This window comes from Anopheles stephensi, chromosome 3 (genome assembly GCF_013141755.1).
Source record: "Anopheles stephensi strain Indian chromosome 3, UCI_ANSTEP_V1.0, whole genome shotgun sequence".
Taxonomy (NCBI): domain Eukaryota; kingdom Metazoa; phylum Arthropoda; class Insecta; order Diptera; family Culicidae; genus Anopheles; species Anopheles stephensi.
Window position 1 is genome coordinate 85,835,609 of NC_050203.1, and position 27,509 is coordinate 85,863,117.

General features: G+C 47.0%; 1 protein-coding gene across 3 annotated transcripts; it reads right to left on the reverse strand.

Annotated features, from left to right (window-relative positions):
- Positions 1-229: 229 nt before the first annotated feature.
- On the reverse strand, positions 230-21,671 carry LOC118513943 (facilitated trehalose transporter Tret1-like). Of its 3 annotated transcripts, none has more exons than XM_036060331.1 (6): positions 21,492-21,671; positions 20,110-20,576; positions 3,225-3,588; positions 2,962-3,154; positions 1,769-1,919; positions 230-1,623 (listed from the first exon to the last, which is right to left on the reverse strand). In XM_036060331.1, the coding sequence occupies exons 2-6, from the start codon at positions 20,153-20,155 to the stop codon at positions 947-949; spliced, it is 1,431 nt and encodes a 476-aa protein (XP_035916224.1). In that variant the 5' UTR covers positions 20,156-20,576; positions 21,492-21,671; the 3' UTR covers positions 230-946. The 3 variants fall into 3 exon arrangements, with proteins under 3 accessions (XP_035916224.1, XP_035916223.1, XP_035916222.1); XM_036060330.1 differs by having other exon boundaries at positions 21,337-21,671; XM_036060329.1 differs by having other exon boundaries at positions 20,110-21,671.
- Positions 21,672-27,509: the final 5,838 nt, after the last annotated feature.

Consider the following 27,509-nt stretch of genomic DNA (forward strand, 5'->3'; position numbering starts at 1 on the left):
TGAGAGTAAAAATAAGAGATGAAGTAGCTGGAAATGGTAGGCCTGGACTTCCTGAGGTTAGGGCCCAAACGAAAAGCAAGACTCTGAAAATTCTGAGGATTTCTTGCATGCTGTCTAATATTCTACTTACTTCCCAACAGCCACGCTTTTGGTCTGTTCTGCATCTGAAAATGTTGCTTCTTTCGGTAATCCAGCACCTTGCCAGCAAAGAATCACGACACTCCAACGCTTACAACGCCAATGGTTCCATTAGTTTATTGGTGTATAACTGTATTTCTCGCCCGTGCATTACGCGGGCAAACGGTTAACAAATAGTCTTTATTAAAGCTTAGTAAAAAGGTTTTGCAAAATGCTGCTCCTACCTGGTTTACCTTCGTATCATCCTTCCCTCGCCCCCGTTACACTAGATCCCCTCTCGGCTAACTCTCGTCAATTCTCGGCCAACCGCAACTAGCTCCCTATCGCCAACGGGAGCATTCGTTTTGTCCCTGTCGTGTTCAGTTTCAATCTCCTAAATGCTTCTTCGCTATCTACTACACTTAATTATTGTACCGTATCATATCTTTTTTTGATTCTAGAATAGTTGTGTGTGTTTGTTTCTTCGTCGATGTCGGTAGTGTCCTCCTGAATAGAGGACATCAACAACCTACCACCTAACGGCTTACCACACCGGATGCGTTGCGCATCACGTGAGGGTGGTTTTTCTTGGTTTGTGTGTTTTTTTATTCATATGCTGGTTTGCTGCTGGTTTTGCATACTTCGACTCAGTTAGCAAGACAAGTATGCCCATTGTCATGAAAGAAAGGAGTGTATAATACAATTCAAGATGCTTCAGGAAGTAATTCGTACAAGGATATAAAACATAACGAAAACAAACGATCTGCTTTAAACGTACAGTAGCGCAAGGAGCCGCACGCGTCGGTTCCGTCGCACGTTAGGCCGTGTGTCAGACGGGCGTCGGGGCGACGTCCTTGTGGCCGGCCTTCTTGCCACCGTTCAGAGATTCGGAGATCTGCTCGAAGTTCTTGCCCTTCGTCTCCGGCATGCAGGTGAGCACGAAGGCGGCGGACGCGACGCAGCAGCACGAGAAGAACCACATGCAGGTGTACATCCCGAGCTGCTCGACCGCGATCGGGAAGTACTTGACGACTAGGTACGCGACGCCGGAAAACTCCAGCAGACAGAAGGTGACGACCGAGCCGCGGATCTTCGGGTCCAGGATCTCGGTCATGATGATGAATGGCACAATACCGATACCGATGGCATTGATGAAGACTAGTGCGGACATGCTGGCGACCGGCACCCACCGGAAGTAGTCCACCTCGACGTCCATCTCCTGCAGGAAGGTGTACGTGCCCATGGTGATGGTGCAGACCGCACAGCCGAGTGTCGACACGACCAGCAGCACACGCCGGCCCGCCTTCTCGACCGTCATGGTGGAGACGTACGACCCGATCAGCTGCAACGTGGCCACCACGATCGAGGACATCGCTGGGCTAAGGTTGGATTGGGACTCCTGGAAGATGGTGGCCGTGTAGGTGATGAGCGGTATCGAGCCGGACCCGGCCGGGAACATGATCACGATGACGCAGATCAGGATCGGCTTCCAGCGGGATCGGGTCACTGCAGAGATTACCACACAAATCGCACATGGAAGAGGAACAAAGAACAGTCGAAAAACAAGAACCATCAATCGGTGTGCTCGAGATTCTTCGATGCAGAATTCCCCACATCGATCGGAACGGTGCGTTGATTGGGGCGGACTTACGGAAATCTTTGATGTGGATCTGGTTGGAGTCCTTCTTCTTGAGTGGGCCAACGTTGTGGATGTCCTTAAAGCGTGCTACCTCAGCGGTAAATTGTGATGTTTCACTTTCGGCTTCCTCTCCGCGATAGAACCGCAATGCCTTTATCGCTTTCTAAAATGATAGAGTCGAGCGAAGGGATGGACAAAAAATAAGCCACGGACGGAAATGGGGGTTTTGGGTTAGTTTTTTGTTGTTGTTGTTGGTTTGGCAGCTGCTCGTCATTCGTCCCTACACTAACCTATATAAAGATTGGGTGCATTATCTTAGGTCGCGGCGACTGTGTTTTTCTACTAGAGTGATAAGCGACCAGACAGATGCTTTTTTTGTGTCACAACGGCCAACAACGGAATGATCGTTAACCTTTCCGACCTGACCACGCCAAGCGATGTTCTAATGAGGCATGCTCTTAGGCTCTATCAATCATCGCACACAGTCACTGGAATTCGAAAGTTGTCGCTAATGACCTGCGGGTTTTTTTCCTGTTTGTGTGAGGTACAGTGCAAAAGATTATATAATGCTGATTTCGGCTATCAGCCTTTCTGACATCGGAAGGGATTTATTTCGTAGGTCATGGGGGCTCTTTGAATGTGACATAACGAACGGCGTACGATGCGGCATCACAAAAGCGTACGAATTCGACAAGACTCAATTGAATTCAAAGTGGGGTAGTAACAGGCAATAAATTGCTTGACGAAATTGAACGAATCGGAGTTGGTAGTTGAGCTAGAAAAACTATCCCTGATTACGTACGTGACAGGAAGCATGAAATTTCACAAGTCTTGTAAGTGCTCACAGTGGTGATAGAGCTTGCGAAGAGTCAAAAAAACATACGAGGAAAATTCCTCAATTTTTTGTTTTGGATGTTAGGAAAGCTTCAAAAAAATTGTTGTCACTGTTGAATGAATCAAAAACGCTTTAAGAGATGTTTCTAAGAGTGCTTGTGTGAGATCTCAACCGAGAGCCTATGACGGTGGAAGTGTTCTCTATGCGACTGTGTCTTGGCCAGAAGTCCAAGCCTTCAACACATACTCAATAGGAGTAAATCATCTCACTAGAGATCATATGCAGCTGAGGCCCTCTGTCCGACTTTTAGGAGAAGCTTTAGGCCGTTCCTTCCCATATTTAAGAACTCTTATCGTGTATCGCCACTTACCTCTTTCTTTTTCTTGACAAACAGATACTGTGGAGATTCTGGCAAGAAGCAGCAACCCAGCGAGTAGACCACGCACATCAGCAGCGCCAGGTACGTGACGGCCCAGCAATTAACGTAGTGAGATATGATGAATCCTAACAGGATTCCAAAGTTGCATGAGATGGCGAGCATCGTTCCGAGCGTTCCTCGTATTCTGTGATTGAAAAGGTTCCCAGTGAGTGTCCCGTAAGGGCAGAGAGTGCGCGCATCGCGCCATCACTTACCTATCCTCCGATATCTCCGACACAAACAATGGCACAATGGACAGAGTTCCACCGCCCGCAAATCCACCGAATATGCGGGACGCATAGATGACGGACAGTTTGGTGGCGAACGGCATCACGGCCCAGCTGATCAGCTGCGTCACACCGATCAGCATGAGGGCGGACTTTCGTCCAGCGATTTCGGCCACCCAGCCACACACGAGCGGAGCCAGCATGCAACCGATCGTGCCGATCGATCCGATGGTGCCCTGTTCCTCGCTGCTGATCTTTCCCGTCACCAACGGCGTCTCGTCCGAGGACATCAGGACCAGGTTGGGCGACAGCCATCCTATCGACAGACCGTAGATAAGTGTGGCGAGATTCGCTGCAATGGAGAAAGCAAAGCGGAAATGGTGTCTATTAGTATGAGTCAAAAAAAAAGGGCAGCCATTTCGCACAATTGAGTTAAATATGGAGAATCAGGGCGAGTACTTCAAGTGAGGTCACCTGTTCCCTTTATGCCGAAGGTTGTACATCGTTAGTTAGCCCTAGTTAGCGTTTTCGTTTCTGTTCCCGTTCGGTATGCGACAGCCGGTCGGTACGGGGACAGGACGGTTGGGGGCTGTGTCGGGACGGATTGATAACGCGCTATCACTTTGCCCTTGAGTGTGGCCGTAATGGGGGTGAGAACCTGGCAAACGGGTTTCAAGGGTTCACCTTCCCCGTTTCGTAGTTCGATCAAATCAGCATTCCAGCTGATTTCCCCAGAATGCGCAACTATCTTGCCTCTTATTGCAAGGTTGTTGACGCAATTCGGAGCCAGATTAATGTTGATTCCCTATGTTTTGGCTGTGATGTTTGTTGTACCGCTTGCTCAACGATACTTAGTAACAAGGATGCTTTCAATGTTGCAGTAGTTTAGGTTTTTCGCTTGCACATCAAATGTCTATTGCTGATTAGTAGTGACTTTCCCGTGATGACCCCGGTTCAACGGCATCTAGCGCTATCAAGGGTTTTGTTGGGGCGAAGTGTGAATTTACTCCGTAAATTGTAGTGCGTTTTGCATTGGCAACAGCTAAGAAAGGGGACAAGAACCAAGCTGGAAGAATGTTGGAGGATAATTGAGTTTTATGTCGCAACCGCCACTAAGTGGGATCACCGAGCCGGCGAGAAGATTCAATCAGGCGATGCATTCGGTGGCCGGGTGCAATCGAATCATCAAATGCAACCCTCCTCTGCGTACTGCGCAGTATGTAGGGCCAGTTGAAGTTGATTTAACGAGCTAAGCTAAGAAGGAATTGGGAGCTCCTGGTCGGTGTCTGGCCGGCATTCGCACCAAGCGTGACCTGGGATGATAAGGCGAGCAAACAAGCCACACACAGCAGCAGGAAACAGCAGTAAGCACGGCACAAGGCACCGTCTGGGCCAGTCATGGGTGTCCTTCCAAAGACCAAAGTGTGAAATGTGTGCAGCAGCAGCAGCAACACCATTTTGGAGGCAAGAATTCACCGCAAGCCCAGAATGTTTACCGCGGCCAGTGCTCGGCTGCGCTGCGCTAATCAAAGTGCAAACAATCGTGGCAAACGTTGATCGACCGTATCACGTCCGTTGCTAGGTGTCCGCTGATAGTGGAGTACGTACAACCGTAACCAGGCCACAGACGTTCTGGAGGATAATGTTTATAAACTGTGTCCGACCTGTTTGTTTGATAGCGTAATTCTTAACGCATCCGTTATGACATTTAGAGCACGCTTGCTTGTAAATAGAAGACAACCATCGATAACTATCGAATCGAGTGCAATGCAACCGAACTCTGACAGAAGGCAATGTCCTCTGATTCATGCTGCAAATATGCCCCCAACCATCCAGCCAGCCAAAATCCTCGCTCAAGTGTGCGGCGGGACTTTCCAGCAGCAGCAGCAGCTCTTACAACTGACTCATAAACCTGTCCGACAACGCGCGAGAATTTGAAACATTCCAACAAAGTGCCCTCAAACGATCCTCTACATCATCTTGCCTAAGGGGGATGAGAAGTAGTGGTAAAGGGCACCACAAATCACAATACACTTTAATCGCATCCCGAAACCCGTTTGCTGGCTTCCTTGAAGATGAAGATCGTCCAAAAACTGACGCCAAAAAAAAAAAATAATGCTAGGAAGAAATGTAAATAATGACTTGGCAGTTTTCTCCGGCGATCATCTTCATCATATGGAGTTTTTTGGACGATGCGCATTTGCGCAAATGGATCGTTTTTAGCGCGCGTTTCGCGCATTACGCACCATATGTCACGGACACTCAGTAGCAGCAGTTACGGGCAGGGTGCTCGTGAGTTTTCTTATCTAGTGGTGAGCTCTGAGCCGATTTAAAAGGTGTAAGAAGAGAACGGGGAGCAACAAAAGAGATAGAGAGAGAGATAGGTGGTAGTTGAGTAATTGAGAGTACTAACAAAAAAGGGAGAGATAGAGAGAGAGAGAGACTAGGTGGCGTGTAGTATTGGTGTGAAGAAATTAATGAAGTGAACGATTTTTAGATGAATCGATGAAGAGATGGCAGAGATGTGTGAGGCTTTCGTCGAGGAATGTACCGACACAGGGTAGCTCAGCTGTCGCAAGGGAAGCAGTTAGGGAGTATAATAGTCAATAATGGGGATAGTACGGGGTTTGCCCGCCTGTTGAATCATATGAGCCGAAGGACAGTGGTATCGCCGCTCGAAGGGTGTCTTTTTGTGTTTGTTTGTTACCACCAACCACTTAACTGAACCACCAACACCCTCAGTTCATAGCCGATCCACGGTACACTACCCCTCGGATTTTGTCGTGCCGTGTGGTGTTATCTTTGCGATGGTAGTGATGAGTTCGCCAGAACTAGGCCATCGGTAACGTTCGATCAGAGCAGCTGTTGTCGTGGGGACATTCAAGGGTGCAAGTGCGGAGACTTGCGAGGCAGAACGCACTGGGGACAACCACAAGGTGCGTCCTCGTCGTCGTCGGCGATGAGGTCGTATTTTGGTGGATGTGTGTTCGATGTTTTCGAGTGTCGTGCCCCGTCGTGCAATAAAATTGGAAAGCAACGAAAGAAAAAAAACAAAACCTCTGGCAAAAAATATGACGAACAAGGCAAACAAAAGACCTCGATGGGGTCGCGTCTTGCAGTGAGGAAGTCTCGTCATACATGTCTAATTGTTTTTTTTTTGTTTGGTTGGTGGGTCCGAAGTAAAATAAACCTCCCACACCCATTTCCCGCAGCAAGTGGCAGGCAACAGGCGGCCGAGAAGAACAACTAGAAGCAGGCGCTCGAAATATTTGGCCGACATTTTGGGTTTATCAGCAATAATTTAACACACAGACCAGGGGCCAAAAGCAAAAAAGAAGCGACGGAAAACACCATCGCAAATCGCTAAGCGTCTGTGAGGGTGGTTCCCGGTGTGTTGCGTCTGCGTGCTCCCTTATCCCCCTCCCCTTCCCCTCACCCAGGGCGAAAAATCCGATGTTTACACGCTCCCCGGGCGCATATCGACGCCGTCAGCCCATGTGCTCGGTCGGAATTTCGCACGGAATGCAACATGCACCAAGAATAGACGCAAATTCGGATGGGCGAGGATATCGGACGGGGCAGGCGTGCGCCTGGTTTGTACTGGTTATTTCTTCTGCGCCGACCAATTTGCGTGAGCAGCTGTTCTCCCGGTGCCGGTGGTTGACTTATTGCTTGGGATGGCGAATTCGCAAACCCAATTGAATAACAACGACTTGTGCACTATTGTCCACCGGGCCACTGCTGTTGCTGCTGCTGCGTCTAGTTGCTTCGGCACGACCCGATTTCGTCTAGGCCCTGGGCAATTTTATCTACCGAGAGCGAGAGCGTGCAGCCGGCCGGTGCGGTGCCATCAACCCCCACGACGTTAATATCGCCACAGTGTGGCAATTGTAAGGCGTCGAAACCGATCGATTGAACCAATCAAACGTGTGTGCGTGTGTGCATTTTGCGGCGAACAATTGTCAAGTGTCAAGTGTGCTTGATGGAATGTACAACAGACCCAGAGAAATAGCGGATGAAAGTGAAACGGTAACGAGACGCGTACTTCAAACCCCGGTGCTCATCGCCCCGGTTCGAGAAGCTGTGGAAGCTGGCCGGGTGTTAAGAAGCTAGCATAAAAAGAGAAATAAAGCGAGAGAGAGAGAGAGGGAGAGCGCGAGTGGGTAGCATAATTTAAATATGTCACGGGCATAGGTGAGAAGCGAAGGCCGCGCTGGACCTAGTTTCGCGCTAATGAGTCAAACGTGTAGGTAGGGCTGAGCTGCCACCGTGAGAGTGGGCAACCCTTTTTTTCTGAATGGCTTTGGCTTGAGCTGCTGACATCGTCAGATCGGCGTGTGCAGATGAATGGTCCAACAATGTTGTACTCGGGCTGGTAAACTTCAACGACATCTGCTCGGTACTTGTTGCTGCCCCCCGCCCTTTTCAGCGAATTGTGATGAGGATTAATGCATGTTTGATGAAGTTGCGCTACCGACCAGCATCGGTTGTTGGAGAGATGGTGATTGACGCTGTAAACATATTCATTTGTTGTCATTTAGTCACCAAGACTGAGCATTTCTTTTCCCCCGGGTAAAAGTGTCTTGATTTTATGAGCCGAGTTTGACCGAAGATCGACTGGAGATCGTCTGAAGATAGTCAGAAAAGTACGTGTTGGTATACTACATAACTCGAAAGTGTCTCTATAAGTTTAAGTAACCAGACACGTGACTCTATGAGAATGATTGTCGCCTTCCAAGGAACCGGTCCGCATCCGAAATTGGGAAAGAGCAGAGGTAAAATGTTGTCTGACTATGAAAGGAAACTTGATGATATGTGTGTTTGTGTGCTTTTTTTCGTTTGTGAATGTCATTTTAGAAAAAAAGCCGCTTATAAGACATGTAAATCCAATGTGATCGGTCATCTTGGAGAAATCTGCAAACGAGAATGGGAGATGGAACTTCAGGAGCTCCAATGGCGGCGATCGCGCAGGACGGTAGAGAGGAGAGAAATCGACCACAGCACTGCATGATCGCGTGGTCACGAGACTTGACGTTATTCATAATTCTCTGCCGCTGCTTGGTGACTGCTGCTACTACCACTACCACCACCACCACTAGCACAACTGTCACTACTACTGCACACACGTCGCACGCGAGTGGTCGCGCCTCCTACATGGTCAGACACGGTTTCGAGTCCGAGCAGTCGAAAAACGCTGGCGGGCAGAGGACCGCCACAACACTCGCGCTCGCTGAACCAGTTTGCAATTTAGTAATAATAATTTCACTTTTGTTCCACTGCCCCCGGCAATCGGAAGAAAGTTTCGATTGCGCTCGGCAGCACATGTCACATGGTGGTGGTGGTCTCGGGCAGCTAGACTAGCCTCATAACACACGCGGACGGTGTGAGGAACCCCAAGTCTAGCCGGGGAATTCGTTTCCAAATCCGACCGATCGCATGTACAGTTAGGATGTGAAGCAGAGGTTGGCTGGCTGGTGGCTGTGATTTTGTCACCATTGTGTCCATCCTGTGTGTGTGTGTGTGGAAAATGCAAATTTCAAGTCCCGCAGATAAACGCATTCGGACTTCCAAATGAGGAAACATAAGACCCCTTTGGTGCAAGGCAAAGCGGCGGTGACAATTTATGCGCGGAAAGTCAATACACAGACCGTGGTGAACTCCGTGGTTTGCGCGACTCACTCAAAACCGTTTTGTCCACCGTGTCATCCGGTGTACGCGCCATGACCCTCTCTGTCTGCTCACGGTGCAGGCCACGGTTGATGATGATGTGATCAGATGTGTCGGTGTGAAGAAACCCGACTGCCAGAACCGTGGAACCTCTTTTCCGGTGAAGATGTCACGCCGAGGAGGTGTGCGTTCGCCGTGTCTCAAGTGTCTAAGCAGTTGTAAAACAAACTTGTTGTGCATCGAGCAGCGTACTTGCAAATATAAGAGATAAGCGGCCATAATGTGACTGAAGTGGTCAAGGTTTGCACAGGGGTGGGAAAAAAAAAAGAAGTCGAAGGAAAACGGCAACTGCTGTGCTTGCACGGTGCGACCGCCTTACCCTTTTGGACGGTAACTGTAGCTTTTACGTTCGTGGTTTATGGTGAGCGAAATTTGCATTTTTACGGCTTATCTATAACAGTTAGTACCTAGTTTTATGTTCCCCAAGAGGTGCACAATTTGTAACTATGAGCACTGGAAGATCGGGGTTGAAGCTGAGCAGGGCATGTAATATATTTTGGAGCAACCAGCAGAAAATAAAAATGACAGCCTGAAGGTTTCTTTTTGACCAATTAATTTACATCGATTAGTTGGCAGTAACACAAGCAAAACAAAGTCGGAAGAGGAATGAGTGCCAAACCACAGCAGCGTGCATCTTCAACCACAAACGGTAGTCTGGAATGTTTCCCCGGCGGGCAAATGGCAGAAAGATGCATTTTTGCGCTGTCGCTGCGGTGAAGGCTCGTTAGTCAGCGCCTCCCGGTGCATCGTGAGGTTCGGTCGGCCAAAAAGGAGAATCAAACATTCGAGAGCTGTTTGCTTAATGGCACAAAACTGGACGTTGAGTTTTTAGAAGGGCCGGGTGCATTGACCACATTAGGTGCATGTTGGATGCTAATTGATTATTGGCGATGCGAGATGCACCGTCCATTTCGTCGAGGCATCTTTTGGTTGGCAAATTATATTGCCGGTGCTTCAGGGTTCGATCAAAATTGACTCGTCTCAGAAATGGAGCAGATGGTTTAATGAGAAGCAATTTCAACACCAATTCACTGCTCCACAGTACAATAGGAAGAGCAGAAAGAAATATGGTCAAGAATGGAGGGAATGATTGTTATAATTAGCTATAAAATGTCTTCCTTCCAAGTGGCCTCGCGGGCAGTAGTAGTGAGCGTCCCAGGCACACATTGTTTTTGGATGGAAGATCGTGCCGCCACATACGACATTCTATATACGGACCGTGTGAGGGATCATCAGCGGTTCAACTCTAGCCGAAAAGGTGCACGCTTCATTTACGGTATGAAGATTTTAGTTTGTTAAGAATATCTGGTAGAGTTTGATATCCAGATGGCACCACAAGTCTTGGTTCTTCATCAGTGGTATCAAGAGATATTTGAACCGAATGTCCACACCAGGACCATCGTGAAGGCTCTCCAGGGGATTTTGTTCTCAATACCTCAACCTGTCTATCTGCTGCGATCACGAATCGGGGAGAGGACCTCAACGATCGTTGGAGGCGGCGTTTGTAATTCTGTTCCATTTTTTTGTTTGCCGCTGTTGTCTGTGGCTGTTGTTACCAGCTCTTGTGCCGCACAGCGGAGAGTACGCTTCGTTCCTGTGCGGTTTGTTGATGTGTGGTGTCTCATAAATGAGGAACCCACAAGGAACGGTGGGTAATTCGTGCACGGGTTCTACCTTGAAAATCGGAGCCGTGCACGTCGATATTTTTTTTGTTGCGTGTGTGTACTTTGCTGCCCACAAATCGAGCATCCTTTTATCCTGCCAAGGGTGATTATGGAACTGGTGGGGAGAGAGGGGGCGATGAATGGGAGACAGCGGGCAGGCAGGGTGTATTTCGTGTCGACAGGAGCGCATATTTTCGCAAGTTCAATGAAATATACGCACCGACCGGTGTGCGAAGGTCAGCCTGAAGGTGAAATTACTCCTGCAGGGTTCTTGCAGGCGAGCAGGAGCGTTACCCAAAAAAAGCAAGAGCCGACGAGCGAATACAAAACGGAGCATTATTTTGGACAAGAAGATTCAACCACACGGGGGATGTGATCCACGACAGGAGAGCAGCGAAGACGGACAAAAAACAACAGCCACAACAACAACAAATCGCCGCACATACACACGCAGAAGATGGCAATTTTGTTACACGAGTGGGGAGGTTAGTTTTGTATTCCAACGTTCTTGCAGCGAACATGTACGTGCTCCTCAGGACCAGTTGGAGTGATGGTGGCAAGAAGCTGGGCTTGATGCTGTGCGTTCTGTTGCTCTCCTTTTCCCGTGCTCGTGCATCAAAACCGCGGCGTAAGAGAACGCAAATAACGACAAATCGCGAATCGCGTCGGTTGGTTTCGTTTTCGGCGTAAATATTTGCGTTCTTGCGCGAACCAGACTCACGTAATGAGAGGTATTGGGGAGATAGGGGGGGGAGGGGAAGGGGTAGGTAGGACGGGGAACGAAAAATGGCATCTGAGCTAATACAAAACTGCACGACGACCACGACGACTGTGATCGAGGACGACGGGTTTGCGATCGTGCTGTCGCGACAACCTTTTGCGTTGCTGGTGCTGCTGCCGTTGGGGCACACACCGCACGAGATGGGCAGGATCTCAGATCCGGTGCTCAGACACCGCGTAAGGATGCGTCGGAGTCCGGGGGGAGGAGATGCCATCTTTGGCATTTTTCATTAACGCCTTCACATCATCGTGCCGGTGTGACATCGACATCGCAAACGCGGTCGCACCGGGGTTGGCCCCGTTTTGGGTTTTTTTTTCTTCACGAAACGCTCAAAAATCGATTTTCGGAGGGTTTTGCTGCGGATCCTGCGGGCTTTTTTGTGTTGTGGTTCCGTCTGGTTACCGTAGCAACTTTGGTAGGGTTTGTGTGCTCCAGCGGGTTTAATGACCACCGAAAAAAAAAAAAAAATACCACTGTCTACACGTTGATTGTGGTGTTTTGGTGTGAATGGTGTGGCCGAGCTACTAAAAAGCCATTAGGGAGGGCTACAGGGAGGCGTTATTTGTCTGGCAGGTTGCAGCTTTTGGTTGAATAATATATTCCCCGGGGTTAACTGATTGTCGGTTGACGGAGCTGAACCGTTCTAATTTCGTTTACGATGGATGTTAACGAATTAGGAAGTCTGGATGTGTATTACTCTTGGAATTGTTTCAATATTATTTTATCCTTCTTATGTGAGAAAATATGAGAAAAATGAGAAATGGACAACCAAACGTTAGTAAGATGTAAGTAGAAGTCTCAGGACCTCCAAAAACTGGACATCCATTTTGTGTGCCTAACATCACAAGACTGACTCTCGTCTAGGTTAGGATGGGTTGACTATGTGCTGTTCAAGATATTCTTCGATTGCTGAGCATTGTTAAACTCTCCAATAACTCCTTTTCTTTTTGCTTGTACAGCACATTACCCAACATTGTGAGATCTTGACCGCTTTTTTGAAAAGATTGATCGCGGAGAAAAAGCTCCACAGCTTTAAGCCACGAAGAAGCAGCAGAGACCCGCCACTTGCAATGACAACTGCAACGAGTTGCTGTGGCGCATCTTCACTGCGAAGGTCTACCAGTATATTCACGCCCGCTCCTTCCCGCCAGTCTCCCCAGGTCAGGTGGTGGGCGACCAAACTTGTACAACGTTCACTGTAACCGGATACTCTCGGTGGTAAAGTTTACGAATTTTTGATACACGCCGTGCATTAAAAATGGTGACGCGAATCAATGCGTTGTACACGTAGCGCCGGCGCGGACCGGAACCGAATCCGGCAAACTTTACACGCAAACAGAAACACACACACACACACGTACCCCGTTCAGACAGCACTTCCAAGCTGCTGTTTTCTGTGAATTTATTTTGGCAGACTTGAATTTTAATCAGCACACCTGATTTAATTTCCAATCAGCAGGCAGACCGGCAGGCAGGGCTGACCGTGTGCGTGAGTGCGTGTGTCCGGGGGCCTGGGTAAAAACTTTCAACCTAAAGCGCCGTGAACTCACATACGAAACTACTTGAAGCGAAGAAGAAAAAAAAAGGACGTACACTCTTGTATGGTCAGCCTGCTCCGGGGGAGAGGCCTTCTTGAAAAGCCGAATGCAACATTAACGGGTACACGATGAGCAGGAGACTCGTTTTTGGGGTGGGAATAGTTGGTGAGGAGGGGTGACAGAAGGCATGGAAAGGGAAAGCTCCCAAATATGGTCGCGAAGAGCACTAGCTCCTGGTGTGGTTTGTTTTATATTTTGATTTAAAGTTTTCGTGCACCCGCGAAATGAAACGAAACCGAAAGGAGAATATTTATGAGACAGTGCGTCGTATGTGGTAGAAATGGTGGTTCGGTTAGAAGCGGGGCAGAGAAAAGAGGGTGAAGGTGGATGGGGAAATTTATGGAGCGCATCGGTTGGCAACCTGGGGAGCACTGCTGTTGGGGTTTTCTTGTATAATTCTTGTATTAAAACGCAATCACCCGATGGCGATTTTGTATGGTGGCGGTGTTTGGCGGACGTTCCGCATTTTATTATTCGTGCTTTATTACCATTATTAATGCCATCCATTGAAGTTGGCAACACCCCGAGAGTGTATATCTGAGGGGGCTCGTTACCGATAGCAATATAAATGTCGGTGGGTAATAACATTTCGCGTGGCCCGACTATAAACCGGCAGGGCTCCCGTATATGCTGATGATTGCCCAATCAGTAGCCCAATAATTCATGCTCACCGCGCGCGCATGTGTGTGTGTTTCGAATGAATTAAGAGGCTCAAGCTTTCGGAATGATCAGAGCAGCAGTAGTACGACCCAAAAAGGCCCCTAATTGGTTGATCCTCAAGCACATTCCCGGCGTAGCCCAATCCCCGTGGTGAAAACAAGAGCAAACGCCACAGAACCTTATCCCACATTCGGGTTGGTGCTTTTCCACTAAAAGGAAAAGTTTTGTTGCACATTCGGGTCGCCTGTCCGCCTTCCTGGTTGGGAGCACGTTTTGGGTGGGGGGAAACAGGAGGGACGGGACCTTTCCTTCGGTCGAAATAGTAGGTCGCGCACACGCGGGAAAACGGGTTCCCCACCGAGTGTTGGCGGATTTCGCTTTTGCAAATCGAGCTAGTTTTTGACCCAGCCGATGCATGGACCGGCAAGATTTCACAAATCCCTAACCAAACGTTCGGTGCGATGCATTGGTTGGCTGCAGTTGCAATCTCACTTTCTTGCTTCGCCGAGCGACCAACTTTGACCCAATAAAGTGTCTCGTATCTCGATCGCGATCGTGAATGGTACCTGTGACGCGGTGGATGCACCGTACCGTGCCGCACACACTGACAGATCGATTGTATGGTAAATAGTGTGCTGTCTGTGCTTCACCAAACTGCTCCACATCACCGGGCTGGATCTGTGGACGCTGCAGAGCGATCGTGTGGAGAGGTGCGATATCTCACAGAAACTGGAACTTCGAGGAAACGAGCCTGGAGGTGGAGTCTGGGGTCTGCAACTCCCCACCGCGCACACGAATGCTCAGTAAAGTCTTCGGCAATGGGCGCGCAATATAATAACTTTCGGTAAGTTGAGCCCGTGTCCAACGACTCCAACTTCAACGGAGGCTAGCTGTCTGGGACTGATGTCCACCTGCTGGGTGGTGGTGGTGGTGGTGGTAGGATCTAGTGAGAAATCTAGGGAGACATCTAAAACCTGCAGGTGGCAAAAGCGCAAGCCTCCAGCATCGGATCAGTCGCCGCCGTACCAGTGTGGTGGATGTCGAAATTACCGGTTTTGTTTGTTTGTTTGCGTTTGTTGCCGTGTTGGTCTGGAACCAGTCTCCCCGGCGGTGGTCTCCGGTGGTACCTGCCCCAAACTTTATTAGGATCCCCACCCCCCTCCCTCCGGTTCCGCTCCATCCTCCGGAGCTGCCCGGCTTAAGAAACTGGTTGGCGTCTGGGGTCCGAGTCGTCCGGGCAGCAAACAAGTTTCTGCCGTTGGCGAAATTCGTGTGTCCATCATCAGAGCTACCTCTGGGGGAAGGAGCGTCAGGGAGGGAGGTGTCCAGATTCTGACTTGAGCTTCAGGCCAATCATTAGCATCATAGTGACCAATCCAAACGAAGGAAAAAGATGCTAAAGTCTCTGTAGAACTGTTGGACCGAATATTGGAATATTGGTCCCAGGGTCTATTCACCACCACGTGACCTTTCCGGCCTTTCCAACTAGTCTTGGACCCCCGATGGAAGAGGAGTGGAAGAAACCGGGAGGGCCTTCCTTTCCGATCATCAATTGGCACCGCCGAACGGAAGCAATTCCACCGCGGCTAAACGAAATAATTAAACCCATCCATGCGCGAGAGGTTGCTTCCTTCACTCGACCAGTCAGCCATTAGCTGGACTCAAGACGCACGGAAAGGTGGCGTAAAAGAAGACACATTACAGCAATAACAAAGCAAAGCATGGGAAGGAAAAAAAAAACAGACAGAGAGAATAGATGACGATTGCTGATCAAACTGATGATGGTTTCGATCTTATGACTTCCATATCCTCCGTGCTGTTGGCCGTAGCTTTCGATTTCCTTCTCGCACATCCATTCAACACTTCCTCTACCCATGCGCAGCTTCGCCTTCTTCCACTTCGTCTTCCTCTGCCGCTGTCCGGCTCGGCAGTAACGATTTCATATACATTTATGCGTATGAACACATCATACTCCTTTTGATTTCCTTCATCCAACCAGCTCACTTCCTTCCTTACCTTCTGCATCTTGGCCCACAGTATCACTTTTATATTCGCTTCTCTCTCTCGCTCTGTTTTTCTCACCATTCCCCTCTCTTTCGATCGCTCTTCCACCGTTTTCCTTTCGCTATCCGCGAGTCACGGTGTTTTGCTTTTGCTTTCGTCAGTCGCGCTTATTTGCTTCATTTTCTTCTTCCCTTTTCTTTTTCCGTGCGTATCTTTATTTGTTGTGTGTGTGTGTGCGTTTCTCGCTTTTTTTCGCTTCTCTTAAATTGTACTGTTTTTTTTCATTCGATCCTCCACACTTCCCAGTGCCAGTTTCTTGGCTCACCTCTTGCTCAATCTGATGCTGGAGAACGCACTTTGCGCACCGGCAGGGCCTAGGCGGGAGACCCGACGATGATCATCGTGATGCCGATGATGATGATGATGCTGATGCTGATCGTTCGCTTTCCACGATCGCTCTTTGCATGCCGTTCGCTTTTCTCTATGTTCGCTTTTCCTTTCTATGTTCGCTTCCTTCACTTTCTGACCTTCAAATCCCCAGGTGGTGTGTGGGATGAACCGTGCCATGACCCAAAGGCCAATTTAGCCTATTTCTAGGGGATTTATCTGTTATTTATTGTCTTTTTCCTCCTACCGTACACAGCCACACACACACACACACACACACACACACACACACACACACACATACAATCGAGATCTGGTGCTGCCATGTTTTTTTCTTCTCTTGCTATCTGCTCTTTCGACTGCAAGTCATTGCTTTTTTTACACACGCGTGGCAATTACCGACATTGGTAACAGCTTGCCTGTTTTTTCTGTGTTCTGGTTTTTGTTTTCTTAGTTGCTTCTTCATCGCTTCCACACTTGTCTATTACATTCGAATGACTATTATTGGTGTTGTTTTTACGTTTTTTTCTTTTCTTCTTCTTGTTTTCCTCATCTCCACTTGAGCAAGTGTAATATATTTGTTTTCCCCTTTCGTTTTTTTTCCCCCATTACTTTTCTGTCTTCCCCTGAGACGTGTATTGCGTACTTTCGTTTTCTTACTGTATTACCATCACGCAGGAAAAGTGCACAAATCGTAATGGTTCGCTTTTCTTCGGACACTCATTTGCACATTCCTTCGGGAGCGGTTCCTTACGCGCCAAACATTCCAAAACAAATGCTTGCCGAATTGTGGGCTGGTGTCGATCATTACGTGATCGGTTGTAAAACGGCTACCGTATGTTGTTTACATTTTCTGCGGTCTGTTTGTCTTGTTTGGCTGAAGCGATGCGAACAAAAACAAAAATTGGAATTTCCAAAAATCGTTCCCATTTTGTGCCGACTGGATCACAATTATTAGCCTTACCTGAGCTTCAGCTCATGTGGCTTGTGGTGGAAGGTGTGTGATTGTGGGGAAAATGCTTTCCAAATTTTACCCCAAACGTTTGTAACTTGATGCACCTGCCGGTTGGTGTTGGCGGTTTTTTGTCATCCATTTTTGTGTAAATCATTATTTGAGACATTACCTGCCAATATGAGTGACATGGTAAAAAACAGGGTACACATTACCCAAACTACAGGGTGCACTTTTTCCTCTGCCCACCCTATTGCATCCCCCCCCCCCCGCTTAAAAGGGGTGGCGTACGATCGAGCTTGTGTTTGTGTATGTGTGGTGTGTGGATGTGTTTTACACCGAAAAGTGTATTTGGTGATACGACAGAAAATTGATACCGTTCACCGGTGCGCGAGGTTGCACACCCGTGCGGGAATTTCTCCCCCCTTCCTTAACCACCCTTTCCACCCTCTTCACCATTAACCAACGCATCGAATGATGATCGTTAATTTTTTGCGTTATTTGAAGCGCCGTTGTGGTGCAATTACGCATCATCGGAGCGTTCCGGGAGTGTTGGAACGCTTCCTGGAACCGGTAGCTGGTAGGGTTTTTCCCCGATCCCTTTTTTTCGGTTCCTTCGATCGCCGTAGTGGTTCGATGTGATTTTCCTGAGAGAAGGCTGTACAATTTTTTTCGGTGCAGCTTTTGTGTACTTGAATGGGTACAGCGCCATTTGGCTCCTCGAATATCGGGTTGCACTTCGAAGTTTCGAACGGGGGTTGCCCTTGTAAGCTGACACCAAGCGCATCGTGGAAGGGAATCGGAAATGCACCCGCGCCGGGGCAAGGGCTGATCGTTGCATTCGCGGACATTGTGAATGGAGGGTTTTTTTTTTAAAGAAAGAGTGGTTCGATGTGGTAGCAAATAGCTCACGTGTACTTAATTTTGTGAAGATTTACTTGCTTTCTTCGAATATGTGGTTCGTTACGGGCGATGAACAAGCAAGAAATTAATTATTTTCAGTTGCTCACTCCCTAAAATGAACGACGTTTGCTTTTACGATCTGTTTTATTTAAATGCAAAATTTGAAAAGATTGCTGTAGATTTTATAACAAAATTTGGCTTTTTAGATGCCATTTAATATTTGTTTTGGAATGATTGCAATTGGTGGAAACTCATCATAAAAAATTGATAATGGTATAAGTACTGGTAATTGAACATAATGAACTTGGAAAATAGAAGAAAATTGTGGAAAAATAAAAGGTTGGACAATTGTTTTATTTCATTCAATCAGTACTTGGAAATTGGTACTTGGGATGAACAGTACTCGGAATTATCACCATTTTTTTATTTATGAAAGTATAAAAACTGTACAATGAAGGTAAGCTTGATTAAATTCTCACTTTTGCGACAATCTTTCAAACCTCCTTCGTGTCACACAAGGACGCAATCTCGGTAAGCCGAGACCACCAAGTTGCACCTCCGAATGGTCTCCTTGTGCTGTCACTAATCCCTTGAATTCCACCTTTCCAGCTACTTCCGTTCCCCCTCACACATGGCCAAGCCATTTATTTATATTTTCATGTATTCTACCGGACGACGGCCAACCGAAACCGAATGCCAAACCTGTTTCAATTTTATTTGTCGCTTTTTCAAATCGTTTTAAGCGTTTGTGAATTTGTGTGTCTTGTCTTTGCAATAGCGCTGTTAGAAGGGGAAGGGCGCGTGTAGTCGATTGGATGTTAAATTGTCGAAAACATCGAAATCACTTCCACAACTTAACGAAACGGTGCAATATTTCTTCAACGATTGGGATATAAATTCAGTGAAGATGAACAGTACATTGCCACCAGTGCCCGTATGCCGATGACGGCTGTTGGCTGCTTCACGCACTCACGCAATTAATGACAGTTTTGGCTTGATTGTTAAAGCGTGTGCGTGCGCTTGTGAGCGTTCGGTTTAGGTTGTTTAAATTAAGTAAATTATTGACGTGCCCGTACGCGGGCGGTGTACGCTTTCATCAATTTTCGTGTTAATTCATTACCCCGAGTGCCATTAGCTGTCAGCCTGGGCCGGTGGCCCGTTTTATTTCTTCTCTTTGGACAACCCTCGGGTCGTTCGGTATCGACGCGAGCAAGCAAGCGAGAGTGCGTTGAGTGCGTGCGCATGTCACAGTTGTCACCAACTCCAACCCAATCCAATGTTCCCCATGCCAGTCGTCGAAGGGTTTTTGCGGGTACCATTCATGCGTTCACAGCTGGCTCGATGTGTCCGTGTCTAACGTTGATCAATTGAAGTGATCAACCAATGGAGCGACGATTCGGACGCACTTCAATATCGAACCGAGAATCTTCATTGAACTGTTCATTGCTTAAAGGGGTTTGGAAAAACGTTACGGAAACCGAGGGTCCCACATACAATGAATGGTTTGGTGGATCTATGCTAGGCGGCGACCTATTTCGTTTGTGGCTTTCGAGTCATGGCGAGAGGATGCCAAAGTGGAAAGGAGAAAGAGAGGAAGAGACGGTTGCGAGATGAATGAAAGTGTGAGTGAAAACCAAAAGTGGTGGTTTCCAACAGCTAGAACATGAGAGCACGACGCAGTTCTGGCCATATGTAAAACCAGAGTAGAGTAGCACGAGCCGGACCACATCCACATCATTTTATAAAGTTTTCCCAATGTATTTAATTATATATAAAATAGAAAACATGTCTTAGAAATGATCATGGGAGAAAAGAAAATTTGAAAAACAAACAAACAATATAAAAAAGGATAAATAAGTAGTCATACTTCTTAAAGCTTCTTGGAAAACCCGGTTCTTCATATGAAAAATCGGAAAAATTACACAAAAGTGAGCAAAAATCTTAATCGTTTCACAAAATGTGATAGATATTTTTTTCTAAGGAAAAGTTGATTTAATATTGTTCAAATATGGGGAAAAATACATAAATTAAAAAAATTGAAATTTTTTATTAAATTCAAAAACAATCATGGGAAATTTAAGCCAAATCTTTCTTCTTCCGAAATTCCCCCCGCAAAAAAATAGAAACCTATCTAAAAATACAAACTATCAAGAAGGAAAAACTTATTACTAAATTAAGAGTTTTGACAGTAACTTACCGCAGTACGTTGCTAGGTACTGATTTCGGACACCTTTCGCGACCATCTTGATGGCGGTTCGGCAAGCCGGATGTGTCCTCTCTTGGGTACAGAAATGGAAGTTACACGAGCTTTCCCACCACTTGCACTCTCTACTTCCTCCAACAACGTTTCTACTGACTTTACACTTCAATTCCTAACTTTAACAACACTCTGGACCGTTCCACTCACTCACAACTCCACGCATTCCCGGACCTGGTCGTGTACTCCGGCTGCTGGTAACTATAGTGAAGTTAGATCGGTGGAAATTTTTTGGGGTTTTCCCCTAAACCGAAACAGGAAAGCAACCACCAACAATCGAATGAATTCACTTTCACTATCGCAGAAAAAAAACGCCGCTACACACTACACGATTCACGTCAGACAGCTGGGTAGTTGGGTTGACACCAATTCGCGGATTTTGTTGTTCAGGCTGTGTTTGCGGTTCGCTATTTTCGAATGGTAACGCGTGCAATAAAAAAGCAACTGATGCACCACCTCACGCCAATGGCACAATCGCGCTGGTAGCCCTTAGTGTGTGTGTGTGTGCGTTTGGTTTTCGGGGTGGAAAACCAGAAACCAGAAACGAGAGCGAGGTTGTGGTTGAAATTATGCAACCGGCCGCAATGTGCATGCACGCACAGCCCCGAGCTAGGCGTGCTGGCCTCGCTTCAGATGCACGCACGTGGTGGCCGCGAGAAGAGTTGGCTGGATGCCGGTTGTATGCAATTCGTTCGTTCTTATCGATTTCTGGTTGGTCTCTCTCAACACTCCTTTTCGTCTAACGCAAATAATTCACTTTCACTTTCACTTTCCCACAACACTGGCTGGTTGTGTTTAGAGGCCCTCGGATAAATTTTGGGGACGAGCGAACGACACGAGCGTTCGTCGCCGTGGTCTGCGAGTCTTTAAACGAGACTGCGGCTGGACTGCGAAGCGATTCGGTTAGTATGGTACCGACTCACACCCGGGGCACTTACGTGAGCCGGCGGCTTTTCTGCTGTCGTCGTGAGAGGCCGCGAGAGAGTTAGTCGGCTCGATTCACGCACGCGATCGTGTCGTCTAGTCGGTGACCCTTTTTTTCTGCGGAAGGACGATTGCATATATTGCACCGACGGATATGCTGTTCCTCAGGGGGTTCACACACACACACACACACACACAAAACGGAACCGAAAACAAAAAGGTAAACAATCTTATTGCACTCACGCACACGGCGAGTTACCCTCCGATCGTAGGGACCGACCGAGTGAGTACGCAACCCGGTGTGAAACCACTCTCGCTGCTGTCACGTTCACGTTTAGCGGCTTAGCTTCCAGGGCACGACGCACTTGCGTTGCAATTGTTGGAACGACGGCGCGTACCGAAAATTTACTACTCGCTCACTCGACCCACACTCACACGACTCACGCTCACTAAGTCGGGTTTTTTCGGACTCGATTCCTTTCGGCTCGGTTTGGTTGAGCGATCGTGGCCGCTCGAAGGACGGATGCCGACTGCGATCGTACGCGACCGTGCAGGGACAAATGTAGCCCAACCACCACCACCACCACCACCACCACCACCACTACCCTTGCCACCACCAGCACCACAACCACCCGGCTCTTATTACCCGCCCGGGGATCCGTTCTCGTTGCGTTTCTCGCTAGATGGATGCTTTAGTGATACGACCGCGACTTTGCTGCTGCTGCTGCTGATAATCTTGTTGCGGCTAATGAAGATGATGTGTGGTATTTTTTAACATTATTTACCACCTCCGTCATCTTCCCGCTGGTACAAGTGTGTTGGTGTTTTCGGAGGTTGTTTTTTGTTTACGTTTAGCTGGCTGCTACACTATCTGCTGGTGCTGCTGCTTCCCTGAGTCTCGCGGGAAGATCAACGCGCTGGCCGAATGCAACCGATCGCGCTGCCGCTCGTTGGACGTCGATGATTATTTTGTTCTGTTTCTGTTTCTTGCGCAAGCGATACACCAACAAGCAAGCAAACGCGGCGATCATAAACACTAGCGCGAGTTCTCGTGTGTGCGTATGCGTACGTATAGTTTGTTTTATCTCGCTGGCGCCGAACTGAACTTCCACTCCCACTGTTGTTAACCTTACGGTGGCTGATTGGATGAGCACATTGTTGATGATTTGTTTGGGGGGTTTTTCTTCTTTTCTGGACAGGCTACTTTTCGCACTACACACGATTCGTCGTTGCACCGCGATTTGTTTCCCCTTTTTCCTTCTTTACTACGCGTGGATTACTACGCGCGACGCAGGAACCGCGCACCGTGTACGTGTGTGTGGGGAGATATATCCGCACCGTGTCTCTATCGCACGCGGACTAAAAAAATGCCCACCCGCGAATGTGGTGGCTGGTGGTCGGTCGGCTTGAAGGGTGCCTTATTTCTCCAAAGTACACAAGCGCGCGCGCGCAATTGTTCGCTCTCATTTGCGCGCGCTCTATTCTCTCGCGCTTGTTACGCACGCAACATACACGCACGCACGCGGAAGCGGCTGGAGCGCGTTGGTTACGATGAGAGAGAAGGAAGGCACCACAGCAGGAGAGCGAGAGAGAGAGCGATGAGAATCGTTGAGAGTCCGATGTTGATGGGGGGTTGCTCTCCCGGTTGAGTTGCCGCACGCAACAGTCACTCACCGTGATGGGTGGAAAAGAGGGTGGATAACTGGGGTGGGCTACTAGATCAAAGAAGGGTGATGGGTGTTTGTGCTCCGCTTCGCTAGCCAGCATCTATCATGGTGAAAAGTGAATGGGGGATGTCGCCGCGTGCTGCTGTGACGTCATCGGCCGTGCGTTCTCCGGTTCCCCATCCTGGAACGAGAGGGGGGTTGGTGAAAAAGAGAGGGGATAAGATGAGTGGGGGGTTACAAAAGTCAATCACTAGAAAAGGCATGATAAGATAGAGTTGTATGACATGGTCTGGATATGGTGGTGCGTATGATGTGTGTAAGAGAGAGAGAGTGTCGGCGTACTTTCCCTTTCACACGCACTGGAACAGTGGAAACACGTGGCGACAATGGGTTGGAAAATGCACTAAGCAACAGGTAGAATTTGGCTAGGAGTTGCCAACAGGCAAAGCTCGTTGAAGAGACGTTATTAAATGTCTAAATAGGAAGCTGTAAATTATGGTTAAATTGCCATAAAAATTTAATAAGTTCTCCTCTCACGAGAAGATAGTTAAACTTAAGTACAGTCACACTTAAATGTGTAGCTACAATGTTTAGCGTCATGAGATTGTCTTCTGTGTTGTGAAGGTAGAATTTGACCTTTCCATTATTTACTACAATGTTTTTGTTTTTATGGATCATTTCGGTTTTAAATTATTTTTCTATTATTTTGTTTAGTTTTTCTTGCTTATTCTTTTTACTTTGTTGATTTTTCTATGTTCTTTCTTCGTTAAATTCATTCTTCTTATTTTTAAACTTTCGTATTATGAGCTTTCTTGAAGCGAGAATTCTAAGTATAATTATAATTTAATTCAAATTTAATTTGTTTCATCTCTTAATGGTTGCTACTTTATGCAATATTCATTCGCTCTTTACTTATCTTGTTTTACTGCTGTGGTATCCTTTTTGTAATTGTTTTGCGTTTCGTGTTCTTTTTCTTTTATAAAAAGTTTAGTTTTATAAAGTTTCTGATTTCCCTGATTTGTATATTATCAACTATTATTCTTTTTAAGATCTTTAATTGCTTTTCAAATTTATTATCATTTTTTATTCCTTTTGTTTAGTTCATTAGAGAAAGTTTAAGAGAAGATTTAAAAAGAATGAAGTATCTTTAGCGAACGTTAAAGTCGTTTTTATTTCGCTATCGCAAAACACACCAGCCTCAACCCTTTTTTATGTGCTTTTTTATGTTGTTGTTAAATCATCATCGTTACTCAAAATTTCCCACAAATTAGCGGAAACATTAGGGAAACATAATTTGCCTGTTGCGCAGCGGAAGCCGGTCTATAGGTTTGGCTGCTTTTATTTTGCTTTGCCCAATCAAAGCGGTACCGCTTCATTTGTCCATTTTTTTTGGCGTCCGTCTTCATCTACAATCTGCACTGAATATTTACACTTAACGTTCACATGGTCCGCTACCGTCGGGCAAAAGGTTTAAATAATCATCGAACTAATCTATTAACGAGCCAGCGAGTGTATTTGTCGAACTTATCAACGGCTACAATGTCAACAATTACAAAAGAACAACATGCGTGGTTGAGGATGGTTTTTCCTTGCGCATAAATTGCTTGTTCTGATGAAATTCCATCAACAATGTGCTCCTGCGCGATTCTCCGGGCACAATCAGTGGTCCGCGTGTATCGGTTTTGGTTGTTTTGTTCTCGGCTATGGGTCTGGTTACCGATAATGATGGTCGGCGATGGTCGTTGTGGATTAATTGAGAATAATCTACAGCTTAACTGCAGTGGAATCGCTCCATTTGATCTCTATTTCTTCTGGGCGAAGAAATAATGAGCTGAATAATGTCGAAACCCAATTAAATGCTTCGTTTGGGTGGTGCAGCTAGCTGACAACAAAAAAATCTTCATTAAATGCAGTTCTTCCCGATGAATAGAATTCTTTCATTATTTGATGATAGCAAGAAAGAAAACAGGAACGGATGATCACGCTTAATTAATGTTACGATAGCACCACGATAACCTTAACGAAGCAATTTACGATTTGACTGCGTCCTGAAAAACACATTGCATTCTTTCCAGAAATCCCGATCGTTTGATTCAAAGTGACTGCAGCAAGTGATTGCACAACGTCGACCTAATCGACATTGCCCTTTTTCTTCACACAGCTTTCAAATCACATCACAGTTTAAATTTAACCACACTTGTCCACCGCTGTCTGGAGGCACAATTTGTGGCTTATCAATTCAATCACCGGCAATTAGAATATCGTTAGAAAACCCGACTGCACGATCCCGGTCCCGAAGAATAGTTTCCCCTTTTTTTGTCATCGTCTAATGTTCGGTGATCGATACGGGGCATCGAAAATACAGTGATGCCGGTTCCGTTCCGATAATTCTGATGATCGATGCACACACGTACCCGTGTGCAGACATTCAGCGACAATGCATAGCGATGCAGGCCGGTCACGGTCTGCGCTGAAAAGCACGTACTGACAGCATAAAAAATGTGTGTGTGTGTGTGTGTGTGTGTGTGTGTGTTTCGCCTCGCAACAGAACCCCGAGCGATCGGCAGGGGTGTGGTTCTCTAGTTGGCTGTGTGGAACCGTCTGAGCATCGGTTCGGTGGGTGAGCCAATCGAAAATAGAATGCACTTGCACAAACGGGTACCGCGGCGTGTGCAGCAGACAGCAGACGTCCGGTACCGGCGAGTAAGATCCCGCTGCGGGATGGCAGAGAGGATATAGGTAGTTGTCGAGACCTAATATCAGCGAATGGTTTCCAATAAAAGAGCCATTGTCGGGGTGTCGTGTTGCAACATTTTAACTCAACCCCTAACCAATTGCCAATCGGTTCGACCGGGACCGTCCCCGGACCAACAAAGGTAATAATCATCAATAAACATTTGCATATTGTTTTTCCGTTTGTTTTTTCTTCGCTCTCTGTCTGGACGAAACCCGAGATACCGATGCTGATAACGATATTAGAGTATGGATTTAGGGCCTAGCGATTGGAGAACATTTAATTTCCCTTCAACGCATTAATCACTTCCTAGAAGAGGAAAACTCTTTCAAGGATTTCTTTGAGGGTGAGTAACTGCTGTCTTTCCATGCTCCATAATTTATGACGTCTGGAACCACTGTGTTGGCATGCTGCCCAAAAACTAGGACACAGCATTGATTTACCCATCCTTCGTGCACTTACCCTGCAGGAGTCGATGCGTTGCTCCAAATTACATCTTGCTGTCCCACTCGGTGAAACCCCGCACGCACACCATCTAACGTCGCACGGTGGAGCAAAACACACCAATTTCACGATTTCCTTCACACATTTCCACTGGTTTGCGGGCGTTTTAACGCCTTTGGGACATTACTGCGGCTATGGTGAATCCTTCCAAGGATTACACTTCACAACGGCAGTGACAAACTTACACTTTACAGTCGAGATGGGACGTATGTTTACGTCTCTTTACATTGTTTGTTTATTGTTGGCAGCAGCAGACGGACTTGTAAACGACTTTCTTTCACGTTTGACAGTTCGTGAGTGGGGCGGACCATTAGCTCATCTCACGCACTGCTGAGTGGATGAGTGTGTTTCACTTGCAAACAAAGCACTAAGGGTGTGTTCGACTCCGTGTGGCGTATTTGAAATGAGGATTTGTTTTTTTACTTGCAATTTAGAATGGGTTGATGGGTCTGTAAGCATAATGAAAGGAAGATTTAATTATTTTATTTTTATATTTTTATTATCAAAAACATGTATAAGACAAGAAGCGAGCGAAATAACGAACGAAAAACTGCTGGTGAGTTCTTGTTTGAGGCATGCGCATCATCACGTTGCTGCCACTCGCGTGGTTTTTGTTACGGTGGATTCTCATCGTCTTTCACTGAAGGGGAAAAAAATCGTTGCATTTTTCACCTTTTGCTTTCAGCCGTTGGGTTTTACCCTTCAAAATCACCCTTCACCGTCCGTAGCTGAATGCATTTCAGAAAAATGCGCCAAAGTGTGCGCCCGTTTTGTTGGGTTTCGGTTGCGGTCTTTGCGGTCGTCAGCGCTTCGGTCGGTCATCGTCACCACGGGTGCTGGCCTCATTTCGGTACGCTGATGGCCTGGTGTTTGAGCGTCCGTACATTGACTCAGACTCTCAGTCCGTATGTACAATGACCAGGCAGAATGTAGCGAAGAAACAATTGTTACCCTGTCGTCGGTATTCGGGTTTATGAAAATATGAAGAATTTGAATAGCTTTTTTTTTGCCGATATAGCTATGAAGTTGATGGTGGTCCTCGACGCTGACGACAGAACAGTGAAAGCTTCGTGATGCGCAGAGACAAAAAGCAGACATTGAAATTATTCTTCTATGGATGAAAGCAACGAGAAAAGTCTATTGATTGTTGCTTGCAAATTGCGTAAAAGAAGAAAGGGAGAAAAACAACAACACTTGAAGAAATGGTGCCAATGGAGGTTCGATGGAGGCGGATGGTCTTTCACGGCCTGGTCGTTAGTCAAGAGGGTGAAATTATTCCAACAGACCAGTATCATTGAACTGGAAAATAGCAAACTGTTGCCTTAAGCCTTGCAAATTTCTAGATCTATCGGAGCAGCTTTGGTATTGAGCGTGCCGCATGGCACTCTTCCGGACTTAATGGCGAACACGAGAAAGCTCCCTGCTTACATTGTTTGAAAGATAAATGAAAGATGGCTATTTATTTAGCGTTCAGATAGCTTTCAATACAAAGTGGGTACTTAAAAAAACAA

Coding starts and splice junctions, on each gene's coding strand:
- LOC118513943 (XM_036060331.1), bottom strand. CDS start 20,155: ATGGTCGCGAAAGGTGTCCGAAATCAGTACCTAGCAACGTACTGCG. Junction 3,589..20,109: donor GTACCTAGCAACGTACTGCG/GTAAGTTACTGT, acceptor TCTCCATTGCAG/CGAATCTCGCCACACTTATC. Junction 3,155..3,224: donor TCGGAGATATCGGAGGATAG/GTAAGTGATGGC, acceptor TTTCAATCACAG/AATACGAGGAACGCTCGGAA.